At 39.2% G+C, this 26,412-nt stretch overlaps 2 protein-coding genes across 8 annotated transcripts in view; one reads left to right on the forward strand and one right to left on the reverse strand.

Moving 5' to 3' along the window:
• Positions 1-51: 51 nt before the first annotated feature.
• The window catches only part of ARL13B (ADP ribosylation factor like GTPase 13B), a 32,855-nt gene continuing 6,494 nt past the window's right edge, over positions 52-26,412 (forward strand). For 4 of the 7 annotated variants that reach the window (XM_041420957.1, XM_041420955.1, XM_041420960.1 and 1 more), the window contains exons 1-7: positions 52-664; positions 2,968-3,135; positions 4,539-4,609; positions 6,408-6,657; positions 21,919-22,024; positions 24,272-24,474; positions 25,474-25,567. In XM_041420957.1, the coding sequence (XP_041276891.1) occupies positions 3,077-3,135; positions 4,539-4,609; positions 6,408-6,657; positions 21,919-22,024; positions 24,272-24,474; positions 25,474-25,567 (783 nt within the window). In that variant the 5' untranslated portion in view covers positions 52-664; positions 2,968-3,076. Of the gene's footprint in view, positions 665-2,967; positions 3,136-4,538; positions 4,610-6,407; positions 6,658-21,918; positions 22,025-24,271; positions 24,475-25,473; positions 25,568-26,412 lie in introns of those variants that run through there. The other 3 variants (XM_041420956.1, XM_041420961.1, XM_041420962.1) reach the window with 3 other exon arrangements.
• On the reverse strand, positions 10,308-19,307 carry STX19 (syntaxin 19). Its single transcript, XM_041420963.1, has 2 exons — positions 19,097-19,307; positions 10,308-11,589 (listed from the first exon to the last, which is right to left on the reverse strand). The coding sequence occupies exon 2, from the start codon at positions 11,475-11,477 to the stop codon at positions 10,599-10,601; it is 879 nt and encodes a 292-aa protein (XP_041276897.1). The 5' UTR covers positions 11,478-11,589; positions 19,097-19,307; the 3' UTR covers positions 10,308-10,598.

A 26,412-nucleotide genomic window follows, 5' to 3' on the forward strand; every position in this document is an offset into this window, starting at 1 on the left:
CCTGGCCCGCCCCGCGGAGGCGGCGGCCGCACTCGGCGGGCTCCGCGGGCATCCCCGGCGGGAGCGGAGGGCGCACAGCGGGCAGGCCCCGCGGCGGCGGCAGCGGAGCGGGGCAGGACGGGCCGGGCGGGCATTGCCCCCCATGCCCCCCATGGCTACGGGGTCGCTCCGGCCCCGGTGTTCATTCCCGGACGGCACCGGGGGGGGCCGGGGACGCGGATCCCCGCCGCTGATTGGCTGATCCTCCGCCGGCACCGAGCGAACCGCTCCATCCTATTGGTCAGTCGTCGCCCCGCCTGCTGGCGTCTGCGTGCGTGCCATTAAGTGTGTCCTGCGCCGGCTGCCGTCGGCCGTCTCCCGGGGTGACGGGCTCGGTGCGGCGTCCCCGCGGCCGCGGAGCAGCGCCTCACCGGGAGCGGCCCCTCACCCGGAGCGGCCCCTCACCGGGAGCGGCCCCTCACCGGGAGCGGCCCCTCACCGGGAGCGGCCTCTCACCCGGAGCGGCTCCTCACCGGGAGCGGCCCCTCACCGGGAGCGGCCCCTCACCCGGAGCGGCCCAGCGCAGCCCGGAGCTGACGCCGGTCCCCGCCGGCTGCCGCCGCCGTGGCGGAGCGCTCCGGGCCGCGCGCAGCCGTGGAGCTGCGGGGCCTCGGCGGAGGCAGCGGTGAGCGGGGCGGGGAAGGGCCCGGGGGATTCGGCAGCCTGAGGGCTGGCTCTCTCCTTCTACGTCAGAAACCGGATTTTGTAGAAAACGTTGGGCTTATAAACTTAAAAAATTGCTTCCACAGCGGGAGAGAGGAGCCAGTGACACATGCGGGATTTTTGAGTTGCTGCTCTCTGGGAAACGGGAAAGGAAAGGTTGGGAACGTGGCCGGAAAGTGCAGATGCTCTCTGGAGCTGCTGGACTTCCATTAACAACTCTTTTCAGGAAATATGGTGGTCCTAAAGCTGTTCTGCAGAGAGATTTCAGTGCTTCGGGCTTTCGGGACATCGCAGTTGTTGCAGCTTATTTAGCTCTCAAGTACAATTTTGGCAGAGAGGATTGTGTTCACAAATTTTTGCTGAATGTGCAGCTACTTTGCTGCTCAGGTTTGCTGTTCAAAAGATAACACAGTGAAGTGCCCCGATATAATTCCAGACAAGGAAGGAAGTTAAATAATTAAATTGTGTGAGGAGAGTCAGCTCTAAATGATTTTCAAGAACGTGAAAGCTTGTGGCTGAAATAAATTTTTTATTGTAAAGCCTTTAGTGAAGGTGGTGTACTAAATGTACTCTACTGAATGGTGTGCAGGCTTCACTGCTAAGTTGGACAGGTTTCTGGGCTTGTTGGTTTTGTTTGACCTCAACAAACTGACAGATGTAATATCCAGAACAGGTTTGGGATGTTTTTAGTGCACCCTATAAAATACCTGACGTGTGTTCTGTACATATTTCAGAGATCCAGTCTCTCCAAACTGGCTTAGCAGAATGGGATTTACCTCCCTACCATAACATTTTCAGCAGTGTTCAATGCCTTTTCCTCCTAGAGTGGTTTGTTTCTGCAAATTTTTATCTAATTTTTCAATTCCTGCCCGCCCCCTTTTATGGTTTTGTGTTTAAACAAGATTCTTGTTGCTCTCTGCTTTTCACTCTTGAATAAATTCCCTTCATCTCATGAATCCCATCCCAATGCTCTGGCCATAAATAGGCTCAAGAGCGATTTTGTGACAGTTTGCAAAGATAGTCTATATAAAAAAGGATGGGAATTGTTGTGTGGAGGTGCTCAGGCACTGAAAATGTTACATTTGTGTCATTTGACACAATTACAATGGCACATTTTGTTCACTGAGCTGTTACATTTTGCTTTCTAGAAATTTGTGTGGCTCTGTTCTCAAAGTGAGCTTTGTTCAGACTTGCTGGTGGGTTGAGGCACCACAGCCCACTGCATGAGGGCTTTTTTTTTTTTTTTTTTAAATGATTTTGTGTTCTTCAGAGCTTGATTTTAATACTTGTAACAGCTGGAATCATCTTGCTCTTTTTAAGCACTTCTCTGCTCTTCATACGCTCAGCTCTCCCACGGAGAAGCTGTTCTCAGGTTCTTGAGGATAATGGGATATAAATGTTTAAAGAGTATCTGTTGTCTCTGCTTTGGATGAAACCTGACCTGTTGCTGACACTGGATGACAGCAGATCCATGCAAAGGCATCCTTGAAAATGAACTTCATAAGATCAGGAGGAGTTCAGTTCCTACCTCTATAAATGATTAAGCCATCACAGTTGATCAGGATTGCTATAATCTTTAATTATTCACTTTCTGGCATCATTTAAAATAACCTTATTTTGAGGTTAGCTATAATTTAAAATATGAAGCGAATTTTGAGATGCAAACTTTAGGAGACCTGCTATAGTAATTCTCAGAAAGAGGAATATTCTCTTTCTTTCTGCTTGAAGAGTGGAAAGTGGGATTGTGGAATGATGGAAACACTTGGTACTTCTATTTAAATTAGTGACATTTACTAGATATCACTGCCAATTCCTCAAAATACTCACTAGAGAGCCCCAGCTCCTTGCTCTGGAATCTTTTTGTGCAAAAGAAATTGACAGCTAAATGAATACACTTAGCAGGTAGGGATGTTCTTTGTTTGCTTTTAATGCCTTGTTCTGATATGTTCTTGTAAGTCTCACTCATGCTTGAAATTGCTCCTTATTCTCTGTCAGTCAGCAGGGCTGTGGCACCTGTTGGTGAGACAAGCACTGAAATTTTGTAGCTGGATGTGTCTTGCTCCTCTAACTTGCAGGTTTCCTTCTGTGCTGTGGCCTGGCATTATTATTTGGGATAAGTAGTGTGTCCTGGCTGCCCAGATCTGTAATGAAGTTTGTCAGGATGGAAAAGATAACAAGACTGAACATAACACACTGAACAGGAGGCTGCTGCCTTCTTCCTGCAGAGTGCCTAGCTATTTTTTTGGTCCCTTTTTTTCTTTCTAGGAGTCACAAGAAAGACCTTGGCTCTGAAGTCCCTCTGCCAGTTGAGCTGCTCTGGCCTGCCCACATCATTCCTGCAGCTTTGGTGGCTCTGGATGGCTGGTGAAGAGGGATGTTCAATCTAATGGCCAATTGCTGCAACTGGTTGAAACGGTGGAGGGAACCTGTCAGGTAAACATGGGAAAGTATTTTACATTTCTCACCTTCCCAAACTGTGTTTTATTCAAGGTTTCATATTTGATCATGTCCCCATCAGCAGTCCAAGTTCTTTCTCCCCAGGGCTCTTCTCCATGTGCTGATACCCTGACCCAGCACTTTGTACTTGGTCTCACTAAACCTCCTGATACTCCATGGGCCACTTCTTGAGCTTGTGCAGTTCTCTCTGGGTGGCTTCCCATCCTTCAGGAGTGTCAGCCTCACCACTCACCTGCAAACTTGCTTCTGTCTCATTAATGGAGATATTCAGTAACACTGGTCCCAGTATGGACCTCTGAGGGGCACTGGTGTCCACTGGGACCCCGAGCTGTCACCACTACCCTCAGGCTGTGACTGTCCCAGCAGTTCCTGCTACTCCATCCACTGAGCCCATCTCTCCAATCTGGGCAGAAGTCATGAAAAATTATATCTGTAATCCTTCCTTTGTCCACTCCATCACAGAAAGCTTCTAAGCTGCTCAGGGTAAAGTTTGTTTGGTTTTTGCCTTACTCTTCCAGATTCTGCATTTTTGAGATTCTAAAGTATAATTTAATTTTTGGGTTATTTTCTCAGAGGTTTCTTGTTCTTCTGAAAGAACTTGTATAAATTATACTTCATGTTTGATACTATTAGAGTTTAAAGTCTGCAAATAACAGTGTTTTTTTAGAATTCATTCACTTAAGGGAACAGAACATTGAGCAAATCGATTTGACCACTGAGTCTTTGTGAACAGGAGGAAGAACTGAGGTATACACACATAAATATGGTTTTCCTGTGGCTTTTAAAATCCTATCCTGGGGAAAATATTAACCTGTATACCAGTTTGCTAATAAATTGTGCATTCCTAGCACCACTGGTTTGCACATTTACAGTCTAGAAGCAAAGACATGGCAAGTCCCACGTATTTCCAGCATCTGGTGTTGTGTGCACAGGTGTTGTACACTGTGTGGTGGTGTTCAGACACACTGCTGGAGACAATTTTCTAATCTAATACAGGAAAAACTTTAAGGCAGAGAGATGGTAAAAATACAGGGGAATGGAACTGCAATTACAGACACCAAATAAAATTTACAGTACTGTGAAATTAAATTGCAGCAGACAAGTACCAGTTGAAAGAAGAATCATTGTCTCTTGTGAAACTTAAACCAGGATATGAGGCTTTTCATTTCCTGCCTTGTTCTGCTGTTCTGTCTAATCAGATGACTGGACATATTAAACACCAGACACACAATAGTAACAGTGCCTTGGTATTTTGATACCTCTTCTTTCTGTTATTTGGTGGTAAATTTGCTGTGCATATGTTTAAAAATTGATTAAATCATGTATAGTTAGAGGAAAAAAAATTAAATATCTTTCTGTTTTCTTTTCTCCTTATGGAGGAAGGTGACACTAATAATGGTGGGTCTTGATAATGCTGGGAAAACTGCTACAGTCCGAGGAATTCAAGGAGGTAAGTGATTAATTTATCATCCAGATGGAACACTGAGACTATTATTCCTAATTTTCAATCATTTGAATCTGAAAATATTGCTTCATCTCTTAATGTATCTCTCCCTCCCAAATTGTTGAAAGAAAACGTTGCTGGTGGTATCATCCAAATACCACATCAATCACATCTTAATAAAAACTCTACAATGGGCAATACAGTCAGTGGACTTGATTTTTTTCCTTGCGTGCATGTGCTGAAGTTGCTTTTAGGTGACCACTCCAGTAATGTGCATGCAGCAGTAAACTTTATATAAAAATCAGTGTTGTTGTAAGTAAATACAAGGTCTAAAAAAAGGAAATTGGGATGTATAACATTAAGGATGGTTCTAGTGTTACATATTTTTTATCATGATTTATAATCAGAAAATGATGATAAATAAAATAGCCACTAAGAGACCACTCAGTTTTGAAGGGTACTTTGCCCTGGCACATGCAAGCAGGATATAATGTGAGATAAAACTTGTGCTTATGAAAACAAAAATTCTGTATTTTTTTTCTCTCCACTTGAGGGGTTGTCTTTCTAAATAACTTTCATCTTGTGCAAGAACAAGAGTTTACTTAGTAGTGTTTTGGCAGACTTGGAGACTCCACCTCGAGTTTGTTTACTTGTGTTACGTAAGTTCACAGGCTTGCTAAGGCACAAATAAAATCATGAGTATTCTCTCCTGTTCCCCCATCTTTGCCCTAAAAACAGAAGTGTTTCATTATTTAGCCTTCCATTCTATTTGAAAACCACCTTTACTGTCTTTACCATCTAAATGTAACAGTTATTTCTAAAAATGCCCTATTTTTCAGGGGAAAAAAAAAAGATATAAAGATGTGTATTTCTAAAGGGAAAGTGAAGGAAAAGACAGTTCTGATTTCTTTGAGTATTCCCCAGGGCTTAAATGTCCTGAATGCCCATCTTGCTGTCTTAAGGGTAGGAGAGGAAGGCTGGTGGAGATTCAGTTTCTGCACTGCTCTTCAGAGCTCAGTGCTTTTAACCAGGCCTTCATTTTTTCCGTGTTTCTCCTGGCTTGTGCTCCCCAGCTGCATAAAACAGAGATCCAATTATCTCAGCCCTGCAGGCACAGCTTAGTGGTGTGAGGAAAGTCCAGGCTTTCTTTGCCCTCAGGAAAGGGAGACAGCAAGCAAGAGTATTAAATAGAAATCTGTCATTTTTTAGCATATTGCATGGCAAATTAGAAAAAAGCAGCAAAGAAAAATAAGCAAACAAAGGCTAAAACCTGACCTTGAATGAAGGGAATCAAATAATTTACATCTCAGAAGAAGATGGTTTCAGTCATTTCATCTCAGCCCTCAGTTTGAACTTCTGAAGCTGTTTTGGCAACCATGAAGGATAAAATATAAATTTGGCAGAGCACAAGGTTTCCCAGGTCATAGTGCATTAACTGGTTTGGTTGTTTTCCTTCTCAAAGTTGAATTACTACCATGGAGATGAGTGGAAGTGAAAATGCAGTACAGTAACCACCACTGCAATGAAACTGTGGTGTGAAATACTAATATCTGCCTTTTGGGCCCCTCTCTTTTCTCCCCCCTTCCCACTCCCCCAGTGCTCCTGTCTAAATTAATGTAAAGTAACTAGCTGAGGGACTAGTTAATTTAAAATTCCCTGAGGAGAGGGGAAATCTTCCTGTAAGAAAAATGTGATCAGAAACATTTAACAAGGAGGCTTTGCTCCGTGTCTTTAAAATGTGAGTTTTGCTACCCAAATCCCACTATAAAATCCTCTTTAAACTGCAGGCTTTCTTCTTTGACAGAGTCTCCTGAAGATGTGGCTCCCACAGTTGGGTTTTCCAAAATTAATCTTAAACAGGGACGCTTTGAAGTCACCATCTTTGATTTAGGAGGTGGAAAACGAATCCGGAATATCTGGAGGAATTATTATGCTGAGTCCTACGGTGTCATATTTGTGGTGGATTCCAGTGACATTGAAAGAATGGAAGAAACAAAACAAGCCATGATAGAAGTGTTAAAAAGCCCTAAGATATCAGGAAAACCTGTGTTAGTGTAAGTAGCATTAATAAATGTTCTCCTAATAGTATGAAATCGGGTGAATTTAGACCTAAAGAACTATTTCTGTAACTAATACTGCTGTAACTTTAGCACTAACCAATATTGCAGTTAGTTTTATGGTTTTATGTTTTATTTTATCCTTCTCAGGGGTATTTATTTCTCTCCTCTTTCATTAGCCATGGAAAAATAACAAGGTGGGATTTTTTAATGCTTTAAAATTCTAACGTTACTTGAAATGCTAGGTTAAAAGGCTTTACAAATTTGGTGTGGCAACATGATGCAAAAATATTGTTGCTATTTATGCCTACATCAATTAATTAAATGGTAAATGGTTGATTATACTCAGCAATAGGGTGATCTCTAAGCAATAAATGTCTTGTTCACTTAACACATGGTGCTGCTGATATATGATCAAAAATATCTCATTAAAGGAGGCTTGCTTTAATTGTGTTGGGCACCTTCTTTTTCTTTGTTTAATAGGGTTTGTAAAAATATTGGTAAGAACATATTTCTTTTAAATTCCACACCAAAAAAATTGATAACAAATACTCTTTTGAAGTTAAAAAATAAACCCTGAAAGTTTAAAATGGTTTAAAATGTCTGGTGAGCATAAGACCTCCATAATGCATAAATTGCACATCTCTGTGCTGTCATAAAGAATCTGTACAAGAGGAGAGACCTCTTATTTTTAAGAAATAGGGATGCTCTGCTGGTTTGAAGCTGAGCCTGGCTAATTGTGTTGATGAAGTGGAGGGTAGTTCAGCAAAGTAATGGTGTGTATGTTGAAAATAGATTAGATTTTCATTGCTCTGCATGTTACTGGCACAGGCAAGGCAATAAAGCCAGCTTAGTTTAACTCAAATGAAAATGCAGCTGTGACTGTGGAAAGCTGTGCTGTGTTTTTTAAGTAAATACAACTTTATGGGTGGATTTGGGATGCATTTTGGTTTTGTTGGTTGGTTTTTTTTGGGTAGAAATCTCTATAATCCTATAATGGAGTTATTTGTGTGGCTGACTGGACCTGCAGAGAAGTCACTCACTACCCTGGATCTTGATACTGCCTTTTGATTTCTATCAGTAGCTAATCAGAAGGCAGAGTGTATTTATTAATGGCTCTAATGGTGACTAAACCAAGTTTGTTGATGTTAATAGTTTTTATTAGATTAAACTTCAAGCCTTTGATCAGAATTTGCTTTTGCAGTATCCCAGTTTTGTGGAGGGATCCAGTAGTTCTTTGGTTTATGCTCCTGTGTGAGCCTCCCTCTTGAGTTAAGAATTCTCTCCTGTATTGTCAGATTTCCAAATTTATGCTGGAAGTTAGCCTTTCTTAATGTTATATTAATGTTCAGATTTTGTTTGTGGGTTTTTTGGTTTTGTTGGGTTTTTTAATAATGAAATACTTGCTATCCATGTAGCACTAAGCTCCCTAATACCTTGCTACATTTTTTAATTAGTGCATTTTAATCTGTGCAGAATAGGCTGAATTGCACAACGTGGACACAAAATTGATGGTAAATACTCACAGAAATATAGGAATATAGGAAATCTGATGTTCAGTGTGATATTTTCTACAAATTTAATTGCTGCACTCCCATGTTATTTATTGCTGCCCATGGAGGTGTCACAGAATCATTTTAAGACAACTTTCCTCAAATGCAATAGTATTGTCTTTTACTGTCTCTTGGTATAAATTACTTAGAGATGTTAAACTTGTCACTTGGGGTTTTTTAGTGTTCAGTGTTATCACTTTATGGGTAAATTCTTCTGGCAGTGTCCTCAAGGCTTACATACAAGCTTAAATTTCCTTCACTTAGGATTGTTGTTGTCCTTTCTTTTATCAGAAACAAGCACACAGACATCATATTATGCAGGCAAATGCTGGTTTTGTTTGGGATTAGTTGTGTTTGTTTGGAGTCTTTGTTTTGGTTGTGGGTTTTTATTTAAGTTGACATGGAGCATGTGCAAGAGGAAGTGCCAGTCCATGTGCTGTGCCTGATATTTTATACCAAGGAGATTTTTGGGCAGGTATTTTGTTAGGGAAAAGCCACTTTCTACCTGTTATTTTGGTGATAAGGGATTATAGCTATTAATGTTTCACTTTTCTTCATAGAACACTTGCAGCTGGGCTTTAATTTGTTTGGTTTTCTGCTTATTTATGTAACTACTGAAAACACTGGAAAGTTACTTTTGTGATTACTGCAAATTCCAGCTGCTAATAATTTTGAATGTTCAATATCAAATTCAGTGTAAGCTGTAGTTCATACTATTATTTCATACCATTTATTTTCAGTTAATAGTACCCCCAAATCAAGGGATTTTCCACAAGTCCGTCTCACTTTCCAGTTCTCCTTCAGTGTCCTTTATCTGTTTTGCCTGTTTCTAACCAATTTACATCTGGAAATGACTTCATCAGGCAGCTTTTTTCCTAAGTATTAAAGCTTGAATTTTGAAGACTTGAGTTTTATTCCACTATTGGAAGTACAGCTCTTGTTTATTGGCTAATTTCTACTGTGCCCTTGGAACATAAATGTATTTTTAATATATATGCAGTTAAGGGGAGAGTATTTAATGAAATAGCTTCAGTTGTGTCATCATCTAAGTTTATTTTTTGGTGCTACTGTGTAAATAATATATTTTACTTTAAGGTTCAGACCTTTGATTGTATTTTGATAGCATTTAATTTCAGTTGCAGTTTTAATCTGGGATGGAAGGAATCCAACTATTTCTAAATACCACAATGTGATAGTAGATTTTTATTTTTTTTCCCACTACATTCAATTAAAGACATCCAGTTCACTTAGTGTCTTGATGAATTGCAGTGCAGTTTGTTCTGCCTTCTCTGACCATCCAAATAAAGTGGTATTGATTGTGTCTTTGCACAGCACAAAGCAGTTCAGGAATACACTTCTGGTTTGCTGTTTGGTTTTAGTGTATAATTTTTTTTTTATATTTCTTTTTTGAAATAACTTTCTTGTCTCAGTTACATTGTTACTGTCTGTTAAATTGCATGGAGAGCCACTTCTCACTCAGTTCCAAAAGGAGTTGGTTGCAGGAGGTTCCTTCCAACCTAAATCATTCTCTGGTTCTAGATTATGGGGGAGGAGTAGGAGATATAAGGATGAAGTTATATTTTTTATTCTTTCACTAATTTTTGTGCTAGAAAAAGCGAGACTGCTATTATTCAGGTGGGATAGACAGCATTAAGAATGTGCCTTGTGAGTGTGTAATTAAGGATCATGTTCCCCTATCCTGGTAGGGCTCTGCCTGTGGAGCTGAATAATGTAAGTATCTCTGTGTCAATTTATGAAAAGTTTATGAACTTGTCCTATAGATGTAGTATTGAAACATTCCTGATAAGTTTTCTGACCTCTTGTTTGGTTTAGGCATCCCATTCTGGATTGTTACTAATGGTGTCTGCTTTATGTGTGGAGATTTATATTGTAAAATTTTAGATTCCTGGGGGGGAAAAAAAAAACATTTAGAATTTGAGCAAGTAAATATAAATAATAAAAAACCACGAGGCAATTAAAAATACTTATTGTTTTGTGAAAAGTAAGAAAAACATTTTTATGAATCCTGTCTTTGAGATTAACAATATTTTCAATGCCTCCCAAGAGCACAGGGAGTTTGCTGCCACACTGTTTTAGTTTGAAGAATCAAACTAAACTTTAGAACTTCTAAACTTTGAAGAAGTTTATAAGAACCAAAAAAAAAAGCCACTTTTATCCTTTGATCCTTTCCTGTAGTTCACGTGTTTCTGTGAAAACCATAAAATTCTTGACTCCGTTTTGAAAAACGGATGCAGTTTTTCCTGAGAGCTCTGCTGAAGGGAAAATGGGAAGAAAAGTGAAGCAGCTGAGGGATCCCAAGAGCGCTTTCCAAGATCAGTTTGGTGTGGAGGAACCATTGGTATTTCAAGCAGTTCATTTCTGGTGTCATCTGCAGCACGGACAACACCAGCAGCAAATTGCTTTGCAAGGGTTTCTTCTTTTATACCTGACTGCAAGCCCAAACTTTTCTTTAGATACTTGAGTATATTCTTGAGCGTTGTTCATGTAGATTTCTATGTTGTTGATCATCTGCCCTTGCTCCTCCACCAGAAGTGAGATCTGGATAAAGAGTTCTTTCACATCTTTGATCTGGTTCTCCAGATTGACCAGTTCTTTATGTCTCTGCTCAATCTCTGACAGCTGAGCTTTAGTAATCTTGACTTCAGTGAGTAGATTTTCATTGAAAATCTCCCATTTTCCTTGCTGGAGCATGTCATTGACCTCCTCCTCAGACAGCTCCTTCCCAGCCACCTCCAGTTGGCGGAGGATGAAGGTCCTGCACTTGTCCTGCTTGGCGGCGATGGCCTCGTTGTAGGCGAGCATGGCCTGCAGGTAGCGGTGGGACAGGAAGGCGTGCTGGGCAGCCAGGATCCTCACCGTGGCTCGGGCTGGCCCCTGCTCGTTCTCAGCTTTCCTCACGCCTTTCGACAGCTCATCCAGACCTTTGCGGACGTGTTCTGCTTGCATCTTGATCTCCCTCGCTATGTTGGATTCCTTCTTGAGAACGCTGAATCTTCTCATTGAAGACACGAGGCTTTTTTGTTGTTGGCTGAATTTATTGACTTCTTCCACCAGATTATTAATTTCGTTCTGAAGCTTCTGGACTTCATGTAAGTGCCTTTCAGTTATGGGCTCTTTTTCATAAATAATGGCCTGCTGTTCAAACTCCTCCTGCTCCTCTTCTTGTACAGTTGCCCCATTGTTTTCCCCACCCATCTGGAGTTCCTTAGCCTTCTGTTTCAGCTCTTGCAGACGATCTCTCATGGTTTTTGTGGTCAGGATTCTTTCCTGGTTTTGTTGGTTTTTTTTTTTTTCCCCCTCTTGCAACACAGGATGTTAATTCCGGTATCTTTCTTGTTTGGTTTGTTTCATTGCACTGTAATCAAAATGTAACAACAATCAATGTTAGTGGTTATATGTATATATAAAGAGTAGTTTTGGAGATTAGAGCTACTTCTCTCTGCACCAAAGTAAAAGTAGCAATGAGTTGGAATGGGGGGTATTTTGAACAAATTGTGATTTGTAGCCCAAGACCATTTTTGAGGTATATTTGTGATACAGCACCAAGAACTTAGACCAGAGCAGTGTGGAGAGGACTTTTATTTTGGGGAGGAAAAGAGAAGTAACTCCAATTATTTTATCATTACTCTTTACTTGATGAAAACTAATCAAGCTATAAATCTTTTTGGAAGTAGAAGTGAGTGTGGCTGTGCCATTTTTGGATTCTCATTAGGGAATATTTCAGTTTTTGAGATTAAGAAAGAGACTTTGTAACGAATCAGCATTCTGGCATGAATTAAGATTATTAATTTGGCCACACTCAAAAACCTTTCTCAATTTTCCTTGCCTGGGAAGTTAGATAGTAACTGAAGCAGTTAGCTACAACAAAACAGAACAACAGAACTCTCATCATTTAAGAACTCTAATAATTTAGCCTGAAAATAAATTCATTTTTTATGTTTGAATTTTTGTGGAGTTGAATCCATATCACTAATGTTGCAGGGTGAAGATTTTCTAAGTTTTTTTTGAATTACTGTTATCTACCCTTACACTGTCATTTACATTCTTCATAAAATTGATGCAAATGTGCATTGTGAACCACAGTGGGGTACAATTCAGTGCTGTTTCTTATTTAACAGAAAGCAGATATAGTTTTGTTATGTCCCCTAGCTGTTGTGCATGCTTTACTGGAGAGACAATTAAGACCAAGATATTTTCTAAAACACACCCAATGGAAACTAAGTTCAGCTATTTTTAATGTTAGGGAAGAAGGTATTTTTCTCAAACTCTACATAAATGATTTCCTTGGACTGTGATCAAGAATGGAAGATTTCAGTAAGAAGTAACATGGTCAGGACTAGAAGATTATGGGATTTTTTTACTTAGGGTCTTCTGGTTCAATCAGATGTGTGTCTTTCAAAGGGCTGTTCAAGCATAAAGTTTAAACAGCTCAGTGGTATCTTTTGGCTGTTTCAGAGCTTTTAGGGCTGTTTTCTGGAATTGTAGCATTACACAGGTGCAACTCCTATTAAACCCTGATTCTACAGATTTTAATTTTTTCTTAGCAAGCAAATGTAAGATTTCTTAATAATATCCAAAAGATGCATTTTTAGAAGTTTAAAGGGTTTATCCAGTAACCTGTCAATATGCAAATTATTTTCTTGCATTTGAACAGTTCCAAATGATACTGCTGTGGTATCTCTGCTCCCCTATGCATATTTAAAGTCTCTAAATAGATTTTTGTTTAAGTCATGGAGTTGAGCAGTGTGGACACGTCTTCACAGACTTAAATCTGGCTTTCTGCAGGAGGATTAGCTGAAAACAAAACTTGAAATGCTTCAGAGGTTAGTCATGAGAAAGAATGTTTATATTCTACCTAGTGTGAATTTCCTTACTGCTTTCTTTTTTTCCCTTAATTCCTTAATATTTGAATTTAGTGTTTGTTGGCTCACATCAAGAGAAGACTTGTGATCAGACAAGTTTGCAAATTATTTAATGGGGAGTCTTATTCTCGGGTGAGGAAAATGCAAAATGTGTTCATTTCATGACAGTTAATGCTTCTCCACTGCTGAACTTTTCAGTGAATGTCCCCATGGCAGAAGTCAGGCAGTTTCTCCCAGATAACATTCTTCAGGAATGTTCCAGAGCTGCTTGGCACCACCAACAGGGAAAGTTCAGCCTGGGGCATGTGAAAGGACCCAGGGCTGCTAAACAGGGCTTCAGAGAAGTGACCTGAAAATCTGTTCTAGTCCAGCCTCACACATCTGCTGACCCATGTTAATTTAGCAGGGCTGGGCAAACCTGGGATTACAAGCAAGTTCTAAGGAACTTCTGCTATGAGGTGACAAGAATTTCTTGTGTCTAAGAGAATTGGTGCATTGCTCTTGAAATAGCTGTGTTTCTTGGGGCTGGAGGAACCTCACAGAACCGCAAAACAAATCTGCAAATATTGTTAAATATCAGAGAAGTGAGTAGAAAATACTGGAGACTTTTTTTCTCTTGTTTAAAGATCAGTCTCACAAAAGACTGGAATGTAAGCAACTGAATCTTAGTTTCATATCTTCTGTTCTGTCAGGCTTGCCTTCAAAGCCTGCCACTGAACAGGCTTGCCAATAATTGTGCTTGATTATACTGGCAATTGAACACATGCTGGTTTCAAAGAAATGAGGATGTCTTCATGAGAGAGATAACCTTGGGAATTGTTGGCTTGGCTTCTTGAGTGTTCCACAACAAGCTCAGTTCATTTACTGAGTCCTTGTTTTGTCCTATGTGTCTGTATATAGGGGCACATCCTGTTTTTCTTTTGATTGAGATGAAAGCACTTCACTTTCCTTGGAAGTTTTTGTCAGTAAAGGGAGAAAATGCCCATTCTTTAGAGTGGAATAAATGGAATTTGTGGACTAAAAGCACTTCAGTGACTTAGTGTGGCCCCTACATTCACTGCCCATTGCAGTTATTATCATGCAAACCCACTGGTGATTAAGTTTATTCTTCTTGAAGCATCTTTATATATAGCTAGATATAGTTGGCAGGTTCAGAAGCATTGTTAAATATATTTTAAAGGTATTGCAAGAGTCTTTGTGTTCTGATAACCTGGCTGTGTTGTTCCTCAGGAACAGGGTTATGTCAGTCTCTCCATCTAAAGAGATGCCATGTTTGGCTGGGGAAGTTGAAAGGTCCATTTGCTTAATTGCAAAGCAACCACATAGTATGTTCTTCCACCTGTCTGACAAATTTATCAGGAGACCCAGGAAATATGGAACCTACATCCAAAAATAAGACTGGGGCTACATTAAGTTAAAAGACATCATTGGATATGTGAAGTAGGAAAGTTAATTGTATGGAACTCTTTTGTTTCTGATTGTACTTGGGTTTAATGTCTTCTGATTTGGCTTTGCTGGATTGTTTTATTTCTTCCCCAGTCCCCAAATTACCAATGCCTCCTGTTCATTTTAATTTCTGCTTTTGTTCACTATTGCTTAGTTATTCAGCACTTTGATTAAAATGCCTGTCAGCGAAGGCTGTTTCTATTTGATCTTTTATACAATTTGCCAGCTTACCTTGGTTTTACCATCCTGCAGTCTCTTCCAGAGAAGAGGACTTGCAGGCAGTCAAGGATCAGAACTGTCTCTTTAAGAGCTCTTTGATATCTATGATCTCTGTTCTGGCTCATGCTGCCTTCTTTACCTCTGCTGAAACTGCTGGTTTTTTGTTTGTTAGTGGGGTTGGTTGGGTTTGTTTTTTGTTTTTTTTTTTTTTTTTTTTTTCGGGGGGGGGGGTTTTTTGGGTTTTTTTCTTTTTTTAATGATTGCACCATAAATAAGGGTAGGTTTGTTTCCCTGACTCTTAGCTATGAGTAAGTTAAGGCCACTGGGTAGACTTTCAGGCAATGTGTCCCAAGGGTATTTCATGTTACATGTATCCCAAACATTTTTTTTTAATTATTATTATTTCTTATTCATTTCCAAGCTGCAGTAGAATTACATTACAGCTCTGTCATGTGGTGCCAAGAAACCTATCTAACTTTTTTCTGAGCACAATGGCAATGAGTAAATCTTGGAGTCATACTCTGGAGCTTGATTACTGCTTAAGTGTCTTAAGTCAGCAACAAAAAATTAGTGAGACACATATAGTATTTAAATGGATATAGTTTAAAATCCTTACAGTAGTCTTTGGGGAAGGCTGGTGTTTTGAGCTGAAATTCAATTTGTGCTCTCTCATGTTCTCACAAGGAAAGAAATAACTTGTTTGGTGTTTTGGAATCTTGCCCTGTTACTGAAGTTACTACAGGAGGACATCTTGCTATAAGCTACATTTAGTTTCTCCTTTGTTTGTAAAGTTTCCTTTGACTTAAATACCTTGTAAACAAACATGCTTAAACCAAGGATTACAAGACACAAGTTGGTTAGATGAAAATATCTCTTAAGCATGTCAGTTGTAAGATAAGTCTTTGGAAAAACATACTTAAAAATAGTTGTAAGTTCAGGTTTCTGTTTGTGGAAAGTGTGGGAGTGGTTCAACAAGAAAATACCAAAGGCAGAGAGCTTCCCCTGCCTAAAAATATGCCACAGATGAGAGGATAGTGCAAAATCAGTAACAGTTTCAGCAAAGGGGATGATCACAACTCCTCTCTGGACAACCTGTGCCTCACAGTAAAGAATTTTGTCCTAACATGTGATGTAAATCTTCCCTCTTGCATTTAAAACACTTCAGCCTTGTCCTATCACCGTGTAAAAACTGCCACAAGACTTCCCCAGGGAAACCAAAATTACCAGAATCTACAAGAATGAAATACTGCATTTGAAGCAAGGTGGCTGGGGAATTCTCTAATTAGTGTGAAGTGGGAGGTGGAGAAATGTGGGTATTGAGTAAAACCAAGAAATTCGAATGTAGTAAAGCAGACCTGAGTATTCAAAGAATTCATAAGGTGGGGAAGAATTAGGCCAAAGTTGCTGGAAAAGTATAGCCAAATCATGCTGCTCTGAAGTGAGGTTTCCAAGAGACATAGAGAGAGGGAGAAGAGACTGAAGATGTTCTTGGGCCTTTAACCACAAATCTGTAACATTCATGTTTTGATGGTGATTTTTTCACCTATTTAACCAGAGATTTGCTGCCAGTAGTGCCCTTCAAGAGTCCTCACAAACCTAGAGGTCACAGAAACCTAGAAAGAAAGTCATGATTTCCTCTGCCCACAGGTAACTTCATTAAGGTCCAAATATTGATATATTTTAAAGCAGTACTTGAAAATAAAACAGGAGCAAGAGAAAGGGCTGCAGCAGGATAGAGTACAGGTGGAATTGTTTCCATTTAATAGGATATGTAGTTTGAACTCATACTTAACAGCTTTGTATTGCTCTAAGTGGTGTGAGAGATTTGTCTTCCTGACAGTGGAAGTGCAGACTCAGAATTTGTGCCGTGCACCATCCCACCTGCTTTACATTCCCATTTCATCTCTGCCAGACCACAGAGCTGCCTATCACTGCCTTGGAACTCACCTGTAATAAATGTAAGGCAGGTTTTTAAAAAAAACCTTACAGGTAATTTGACTATACTCTAGTTTGCCTAGGGTTTGATGTATCAAGATGAAATAAAGCATAAGAAAGCACTTCACTTTTTTTTTCATCTTGTCCAAAAATATACTGCTGTATCATTTACTGCCATTTGTTTTGGAATTACACATCTGGAAGCTGAACATAACTTGCTTTAGGTGAGCTCAGACCTTGTTGGCTGCAGCCTGTTTGACTAAGAGGTGGGATTGAACTGATAGCAGAGCAGTGTGTCAAGAAACGTTTTCAGTAAATAGGAATATGATTCAGACCTGTGGTGAGAATGAGGCCACTTAAGAAAATGAAACCAATTATAATTGCTGTTCTTATGACAGTTCAAAAGCTAATATGAGACTGACGTTGCCTAGAGATATTGTAAACAGGAGGAGTTAAGAATCTTAGTTTTAACTGTTCTCTTATTTAAAAGTGACCTGGAGGAACTGTCTAGGGAAAATGTTGACTTACAGAAATGTCTCCTACAGCTCCCTGAAATTACATGAAAGCAGGCCAATAATCTTGTAGCACTTTATTCACCTTTTCCTCATTATAGTTTACCATAATATTCAAAATATTGTTTTGCATGAGAACTGAAGGCTGGAATTGAAATTAAGACCCTTTATTTCAGAAAGAGCCATATGTTAACCATCAAAATTTACTAATAGGTTTGTCATTGTTGTTCAGCAACCCAGAAGAGGCAGGGGCTTGAAAGATCTAAAGAAGAATGTGCTTGAAGATCTGTTAACATTTCCACTTGAAAGGCAATCTGCAAAAAATCATCTGACAGAGCAGGCTCAGACTTCATCAAGGGTGCCTTCCATGGGCCACTTGAAACTCTTGGTCTGTTCTTCTGTTTGTTTGTTAAAAGTATGAAGAATTATATTTTCCATGACTTCCTCAAAAACCTCGTGAACTGCCAATAATTGAAGAAGAAGGAACAAGCAAAACAAGCAGACAAGTCACTTATTTTTGCCTGTGTGTAGGTCAGGAGTTTGACTTTTGTGGATGTTAAGATAAGCAAAGCATAAAGAGACAAAGTTTTTCATGCTGCATCTGCTGAGGCCTCATTTCTTTGGAATAAAACGTCCTTGTGATGGCTGTCCACAGGATTGCCCAAGAAAAAGGTTAATGCATGAGAGATGAAAATTACAAAGGGAAAAAGGGTAGAGCAGCACTTTAAACAGAAGATCCACTGTAGAGTGAAGAATATGGCATTGTTCTTTCCCCTTGTTTAGACTGCTGTTAATTTCAAAGGTCCTGTTGTTGTTTTCTCATCCCTCAAAGCTATGGCTTCTTGAAGTGGCCTTAATGACTATTGCAGGTAAACCATTCTCATAAAGATTCATTTTCCTATAGTTGTTTTCAATTATGGAGATTGTTCTGATGCTGCAGTATTTTGACCTCAGGCATGCTTTGCTCTTCATTAATTTTGATGGACACTACGCAGACCTGACGCAGAATTCTGGGTTGTGATCACTGATTCTAAATAAATATAACACCCAAAGTAGCATATCTGAGACATTTTTACAGGTCTGTATTGAAAAGTAAACTTTTAATACTGGTTTGGTTTCTGGTTTGTTTTTTTTTTCCTCTTTGCTCAGTAATTGAGATTTTATAGACAGGTCAAGGAACTTCCACAGCATTCAGACTCTGTTTTTCTCTGGCAGAAGTGGCTTCTAAGAGAAATATTGTCACTGAGCTGTAGATGTCAGTTGTGCCAATGCACACATAACACTCCCTTTCCACATTGTTTCCCGTGACTCTTAAAGTTGAAAAGCTCTCCAGTTGCTTAGAAAAATCCTACTTGATCTAAAAGCAGTAGATGCCAACTTTCTCTTTATTTCTTGCATGAGGTACGTTTGTTACACTAAGACAATTCAAATATACTCTAAGTGAAACTGAAATAAGCCAAACATGATTTTATAGATGAAAGCTTCTTACTCAGCAAACTTAATACGATAAACTAACAGCCACTCTGCTGTGCTTTCAAGTATGTTTTGATATATACCTCCTACAGGTTTTTAAACATGAAAAATTGCTATATATGAAGTTCAGCTAACTTGGAAAATTAAAATCAAGGTCTGTCTTTTAAGATAACTGATGTATTACCTAAAGAAGGGGTTTTTTTGCATAAAACTTGCCTCAAACCCTGGTGTTCCTGTGCAAGAGCAGCAGAGCTGTAAGTCCACATTCACCCACAGAAATACCTAACTCTTTTCAAGGCAGACATACGTTATTTTTATATCTTGACACTTAAGGACATTTCCATTCTAAACCCCACTACAAAGCCTTTTTCTGATATTTGCAAATTTAGAAACATTAAGTAAGAAGAGTATTTACCTCTGAATCTTGTTCTGGTGGCTTTTACCCTTTACACAGGAACTCCTGAGGTTAAGCTTCGGTATAATCCCAAAAACATTTTTCCAGAATATTCCCTAGGCAACGTGTCTTGAATAACATTCCATGAAGTATTTCCTTCATTCCTCCTGCTTCTAATTCTTCTATGGTCCTCCAAGTGTGATCATCCTCAGGAGTGGCAGAGTGAAACTGCCTTCTGCAACTGCAGGAGACAGGCAAATTGATTACTTGGTGCCTGGGGAATCTGGTCGTGCCTGTTTGCAAGCCAGCCCTGCTGGGAGGCGGATCCCTCGCAGTGCCCAGAGCAGGAAGTGCCTTGGAGCAGCTCCCCGTAGGAGCTGCGAGTGGAGCACTGCCCAACTTGGAAGCTCAAGTGGAAGCGCAGGCTTTGCTTTCTTCTGCGCCAAAGCATGGAGGGAAAAGGAATTATTGAGGGTAGGTGGATCTGTTCGTTGGGGGGGAAGAAAAGCCCCTGCAGAATAATGTGTTTTACTACAGTAGCTTGAAAATACTTGAAGTCTGTTTAGAAGTTTGACCTGAAGTCTGAAGTGGGCAGGGGTGTTCAGCAGTAGATGGACCTCAGCAAAACCACTTCAGTTCCTGGGGAGAATAGGCAGAGACAGCTGCTTTTCCAGGTACAGCAACTCAGCCATGTTTTTGTCAGTATTGCTGCAGGGAAAGTGGAAGCTAATCGACCAGAAAGACAAATATGACACCTTTTGAGGTGTTGGAGGTTGAAAATCAGCAGCTACTGCGAGCTGTGGGATGTTAGTGTGGAACTGCCACTGAGCTCTGCAGCTTTACCAGCATTTCATTCTGCTTCGGCTGTGCTTTGTAGGCTGTGCACAGCAAAAATAGTGCAAATACTGCAGTTATTTAATCTTCAGGTGAGAGAGGAACAGGCTGTGGCAACAAACACTGCTCAGAAATATTTCCTTCAATTAGCTCTAGATGAATTGACAGCACTGCTGAGGAATGCTTTTTGACACTTAAGAGGCAGCACAGTAGGATTTTCAGACTGTAACAAAATAGGTTATGTGGGGGAGAAAAAAAGTGGAGGTAATTTTTTTCCAGTCTTTTAATTACTTTATTGCATTGCATCTCAGTTTTTGCCTGGTTTAGCTTTGGTTTCATAGCTAAATACTGAGAGGACAAGTCTTGTTCTAGCTGGTTGGTGAAAAGAAGCAGAGTATTATAAACATATTGAAAATATCACAGGTTCTGTATATGCATTGAGCAGCAGTTTGGAAATCCCTGCACTAAATCATACAAAGCAATGTAGAAGTTCTCTCTTTAAGAAGTGGGAATTCATTATCAAGGAAGGGCAGGGAAGAGTTTTATGCTCTTACCAGTTCTGCAGGCCAAGCCAGCAAAATTCTGATTATCAGTAGGACAGGGATTTTAATCCCCAGGATGATGATAAATAAGTGAATGGTTTGAATGGTTTGGACCACAAATAGTTAAGAATGGTGAAGATTGAGAGGGAATGGACATTTGAGAAGCTGCTTTTCTATGGTCTCCTTCATAAACAAATTCTTCTTGAAAAGGAAGATGAAAGATTAGATAATGAATCCAAGCTCATGAGGGTAATGGTGTCAAGGAATGTGGGGTCTTGGGCTGTAGATGCAACACAGTTTTTTTTCTAATGTTTTTGATGCTGAAAAATCTCTTGGGAGTAAAATAATTAAGAATTGCAGCTCTCATATTGGAATTCTGGAGAATAGGGACAAAGAAGGTCTTAGATCAAACTGAAGTGCTGACAAGTTCTGGTAACTATGGAGTGAATTTCTACCACTGTTCCTTCCCAGCAAGGAATTAACATAAATTCAAAGTACAAGCTTTGGCCTAAGTTCCCTAAAAGCATTTGAGTTCATGATAATGACTTGGGATTTCTGGAGGAAAGCTATGATGTCTGGTTCCAAAACCTGAGCTCATGGAAGCCGAATATTTGTCTTCTTACCCAGAAAATTGAATCGGAGTTCTCATGTCATTGAAATGTTGCTAAATTTCAGAGGAACATTATTTTAGTGGAATTCTTTTATTAGAGAGAAACAAGTACAAATTTCATGTTTTCTAATGCTGTGCAGCACTCTAGCTTGGATTTTTAATGTTGTAGAAAGTGCAAAATAAGGTTGGATTGTAATTTTATACTCCTAAATGAATGTCTGTCTTCTAGAGTCCTGTAAGTGGCACGACAATGATCTTCATCTTACAGAATGCTTATTTTGTGAGTCATGTGGGAGTCTTTTTGCTTTCCTCTGTTTAATAAAATACGGTTTTTAGAGCCATTCATGCAAGTTCCTCCCTCTATACTTCAAGTTTTACTCAGGAAGAGCAAGTTCAAAACATTGTTAGGCATCATCTACCTGCTGGGTAGCAGGCAGAGCTGAGATGATCCTGAAGCACTTTTAAAGAGGGAAATGCTCATGGCTTGGGAAGTTGCAAAGCTGTGAACTTTCATCCAGAGGCTCCAACAGATTATCCTGTGTTGATTTAGATGTAAAGCAGGATGGTCTTTTGTGTCCATTTTCTTAACTGTAAATATGACTGATTTCTCTAGAAATAATATTAATGTATTGCTAAGCACCTTGGTGATTATCTAACATTAGTATCTGATGAAAATGGTGTATAGACTAACATGCTTATTGGGTAGAAGAAATAATTAAAGCTGAAACAAGGAATTTCATCTTTTCTTTCTCAGTCTTCCCCTTCTTCTTCCTAGCTTTGTCACAAACTGAGCTTTTGGAGATGGGAGAGCCTCTCCCAGGCAGGATGCTGAATGTTTCTTTTGATCTTCCCTCTAGGCTGGCAAATAAGCAGGACAGAGAAGGAGCTCTGTCAGAGGCAGATGTAATCGAGTCCTTATCTCTGGAAAGGCTGGTTAATGAACACAAGTGTCTCTGTCAAATTGTAAGTAGATGTTAAGATGCTGTATTTTCTCATATCTGTGTGAAGCTTCCATTGAGGTAGGAAATTAGGCTACGTGGCATACAACTGAAATTTAGATATAATATTCATTGTCCTGTTAAGAAAAAAACCTAGCAGGAAGTCATTGTGGGGAGAGCCAAAACCAGAAATCTTTAAGAAAGCTGCTTAATATTGGCCAATATTTCAGATAATATATCCAAATCAGTAGTCCCTGAAGTTTTTCTTTAGGCCTTTGTTTTAATCTCCCAGTGTCTTAGATAGGGCTTTACTTCCACAATCTTTTTCTGATGGCAATAAAAAACATTTTGAAAGGTAATGAGGGTTATGGTGTTACTAACCAAGATAAAAAGTAGTTTTGCAAAACCATTTAAGCTTTGGGTTTTAAAATTTAAAAATAATTTTAATTCATTAGGGAGATTTGCAAAATTTATAGAGCACTACATATTATTTTCTCTAATAGCTGAGTTATAGCAGGGCATAGCTCTGTTTATTATGTCATGATCATTTGAGTGCTTTCCTTCAGTTAGTGCTCTTTGCACTATGCACATATAGTAGTCATAAAAATAAAAATTGCAAGTTCATCCTTGGTTTTTTTTTTTCCAAGGAGCTTCTGTACCAAAAATATTTTCTTGAAAAATATTCAGTAAAAACGACCTGAAAGATACTAGATTCCAATGCATTTGAATTACTTAATTTTTGACATGCTGTTCTTGTTCTTTATTTATCTTTTGTGTGTAATTAGGAAAGACACAAGATCACACACTCCTAAGACTGTTTCATACTCTAATGGACACCTTCTTTACCAGGCTCTTCAAAGATAAACATGGCCCCAAATTCCTTCAGTAGGATGACTCCTGGAGTCAGTTTAAACAGAGGCATTGTGAAACAAGACAGAAAGTTAGTCAAGGACCAAAAAACCTTTTGGTTTCTTTTTATTCTTGTAGTTAGTTTTCCACTGGATCTTTAAATTTCCCCACAAAGTATGAAAGCAAATGGAAGGAGTAATTTGTCTTGCTCCTGGACAGTGTCAGTGAGAATGACCTTCCTCTTTTTCTCATTTAATGTCTGTAGATTCCGTATTTCTAAATTTTTATATTTTGTAACCAAACTTCAGCAACAGTAATATTGGTGCAAGTTGAGAAGAGCATTTCCCCAGTGCTGGCCAGTGTTTGATCTCATTTTTCTCAGAGAAACAAGTTGTATACATCTCCTATACATCTCCTTCCTGAGCAGGTTCTGCTGGAGGGTATTGCAGGGTTCCATAGTGAAAAGGACTCATATTTGAACTGTAATTTAAACATAACTGATTGGGTTTTTTTTCTGTTGTAAATGGTATATTCCATATCTGATTGTGGAGTCATTTAAATTCTTGTCAGATGAAGACAGCACTGAGAATTTTTCAGATGTTGGCATTGGAGAGTCTCTTTTAATCTTCATAAACACAAATCCTGAACACGATCAGTGTGAATTGTCATACACAGAGCTGTTCCATTCAGTTGTTATTCTGAGAATGTTTCAAAAGACACATACAGTGCTCCAAAACATTTTGAAAGCTGTTCCCAGGAGAACTTGAGAGAACATCTTTCCCATGTTTGAAGCTTGAATCAAGCCCTGCCTTGTTTTTCCCAATTAAAGCCTATTTTACTTGTCCTCCTGACATGAAAAATTAGAAACAAATTATTATTTTCCTATTTGCAGTTTCGCCTCATGTTTTTGAAGGCTTTTATCCTATCTCCCTGAAGTGCTTTAATCTCAAGAGAGGCACTCTTGGTCCATCAGTGTTTTCTTACCAGATGTGTTTTCAGAACTATTTTCTCAATGAGGTTTGCTTGTCTCTTTCAACAGATTTGCCTGGATCATGTTTCTCTCACTTGCTGCTGAGAGTATAATGACAAAAAGTTTTATTCCAATCGAGGTGCAGTGCCTGTTCTGATGTAAAAAATTGGTTTGACAGCTTTTCTGACAAATTCACAGGAGATTTTCTTTACCCCCGAGGTGCTTATGAACATGTTGAACTTTTTTTCCATGAACTGAAGCAAAGCTGATTCTCTTTCATCTCAGATTTTTCCATTTTGATTGATAAATCTAGCATGGACTATTTATAACCCATAATTCTCCTTGTTTTACAAGCTTCACAGTCAACAGTAATTGTTCAGCTAATTTCTTGTTTCCAGTCAAGGAATGTGGTCTGAACTGCAAATTTTTCCCTCCTTTTCCATATATTTACAGGAGCCTTGCTCAGCCATCATGGGCTGTGGGAAAAAAATTGACAAATCAATCAAAAAGGGATTATTTTGGCTTCTCCATATCATAGCAAAAGATTTTGATGCCTTAAGTGAGCGCATCCAGAGAGACACAACAGAGCAAAAAGCACTTGAGGAGCAGAAGAAACTGGAACGGGCTGAGCGAGTCAGGAGGATACGGGAGCAGAGGTATTTTCCTGTGATCCCTACTCCATCCCTTCCTCCCCTCTCGGAGATATTTGGGTCATTCCTGTGCATAGATCTTATGGGAATCAGGCTATCCAGCATTTAAAGCTTACAAGAGTAGTTCTTGAAGTTTTTGCCTCTTCATCCCCTTTATTTGATTTGCAGCATGCTGGAAATGCACTTTGAATGAGAATTGCGAGATGGTTGTGGGATAAATTTGGCCTTACTAATATAACTTCACAGAAGGCTGACCTAAAAAATAATTCCTGTCATTTAATCTGAAGTTACCTTTTAAAATAAAGTATTAAGTTAGACTCTCTAACCCATATGTGAATATCAAAGACTAAATATGAAAATGTATTAAATACTATGCTTAATAAACTTCAGGCTATCCAGCAGGTGAGGCATGAAGGAACTAAAGATGATGCAGTGAGGGAAAGCAGGATAACTGATTTATCACTCCCCTTCAAATCCCTTTCTGGTCTTTAGCACCCTGCTGTGGTGCCTGTGAAGAGCTGATGTGAATCATTACTGGGGCATTCTTAAAATATTTGCTGAGCACCCCTGTCCTCTCCTCTACCTTATATTGGCAGAGAATTTTGAGTCTCAGTTACTGTGAGAAGTAGCTGGGAAGTATCTTAGACTATATTCTGGCTGTTTTGGTTTAAATAAGCAAGTAAATTACTAAAGTACCTTTTAAACAGATGCAGCTTGACATGGTCTTCATATATATTTCACAAATTTCTAAAAACTTGGTTTGCTCCTAAGCTGCTACAAGTCTCTGCACACACAAAACCTCCTGACCATACTGGGTTGTGTTGGGTTTATGCCACACTGAGAGGTGTAGTGGGGGGGGCTGACATTGTTCTCTATAAAATTTATGGCTTCTTCATAAATCTTTATTCATTCTCCCTCTTTCCCCTTCCCTTGCCCTCAAAAAACACCCCCAAAACCAAACACCAAAACTACTGAAACAACACAAACCCAACAACAATGCCAAAGGGAAAAAGAAGAAGGAAATGCACCTGAGGAGGAAGAGCCTGAGCCTGGGAAATGTGAAAACCCCTTCCAGCCTATAGCTGCTGTAATCTCTGAGGTAGGAGAACGTGTGGAAGTCTAGGTCTGTTGAGAAATGCACTAACAAATGTGTGAGTGGCAATGAGAAAAATGGTCATTTGAAAGAGTTCTAACTCTGTCTGCACAGCACTTCTTTAATTCCTACTTTAATCTTGGCAGCCTTGTTTTCAGTGCATTGAATCAGTGTTTTCATGATAAGAAAACCCATATTATTGATTGGGGAACAAAAGTTTTGTAGACACAGTAAAATAAATGTAAACACATTACTGAAAACATTTCCTAATTAAGCTGCTGGGATTCAGAAGTGGAAAATATTCAAGGTCTATTAATTTATTCTAAGGAGTTTTAGTGATGTGGTGAGCCATATCAAATCTTCCTGTCTTCTTCAGTTATTCAGATTTGTGAGCATAACCTCTTTTCAGTTGAAAATAGACTCTTGAGAATTTTTTATTAATTTTGAAATATGAAAATCACGTTCATTATAAAGTTTCCTTAACCTACATTTCTGAGTTCATTTTTTTTTTTTATTCATTTGCCTGGAGATAACACAATCTAAAGAAACACGTAAACTTTTCCAGCAAGTAATTCAAACATTTGCTTTTTTCCAAGACAAAAGCACTCATATCCACAGAACATGTCAAGGCAGCTTCATGCACAATAATCCATTCAGCAATAACATCAAAAGCAAGAAAATAAAAGTGCAGCTGTGAATATTGCAGAGATGGTGATTTAGTGACACAGAATTGTGAAGCAGCCTGCTGTTGAGGTTGTATGCCACAATAGGTATTTATCCAAACTGGGATAGCATTTTCTGTAGACTTAGGCTTTGTACATCTGTATTTTTTTTTAAGTAACACAATAAAA

This window comes from Onychostruthus taczanowskii, unplaced genomic scaffold (assembly GCF_017590055.1).
Source record: "Onychostruthus taczanowskii isolate IOZ18803 unplaced genomic scaffold, ASM1759005v1 scaffold67, whole genome shotgun sequence".
Taxonomy (NCBI): domain Eukaryota; kingdom Metazoa; phylum Chordata; class Aves; order Passeriformes; family Passeridae; genus Onychostruthus; species Onychostruthus taczanowskii.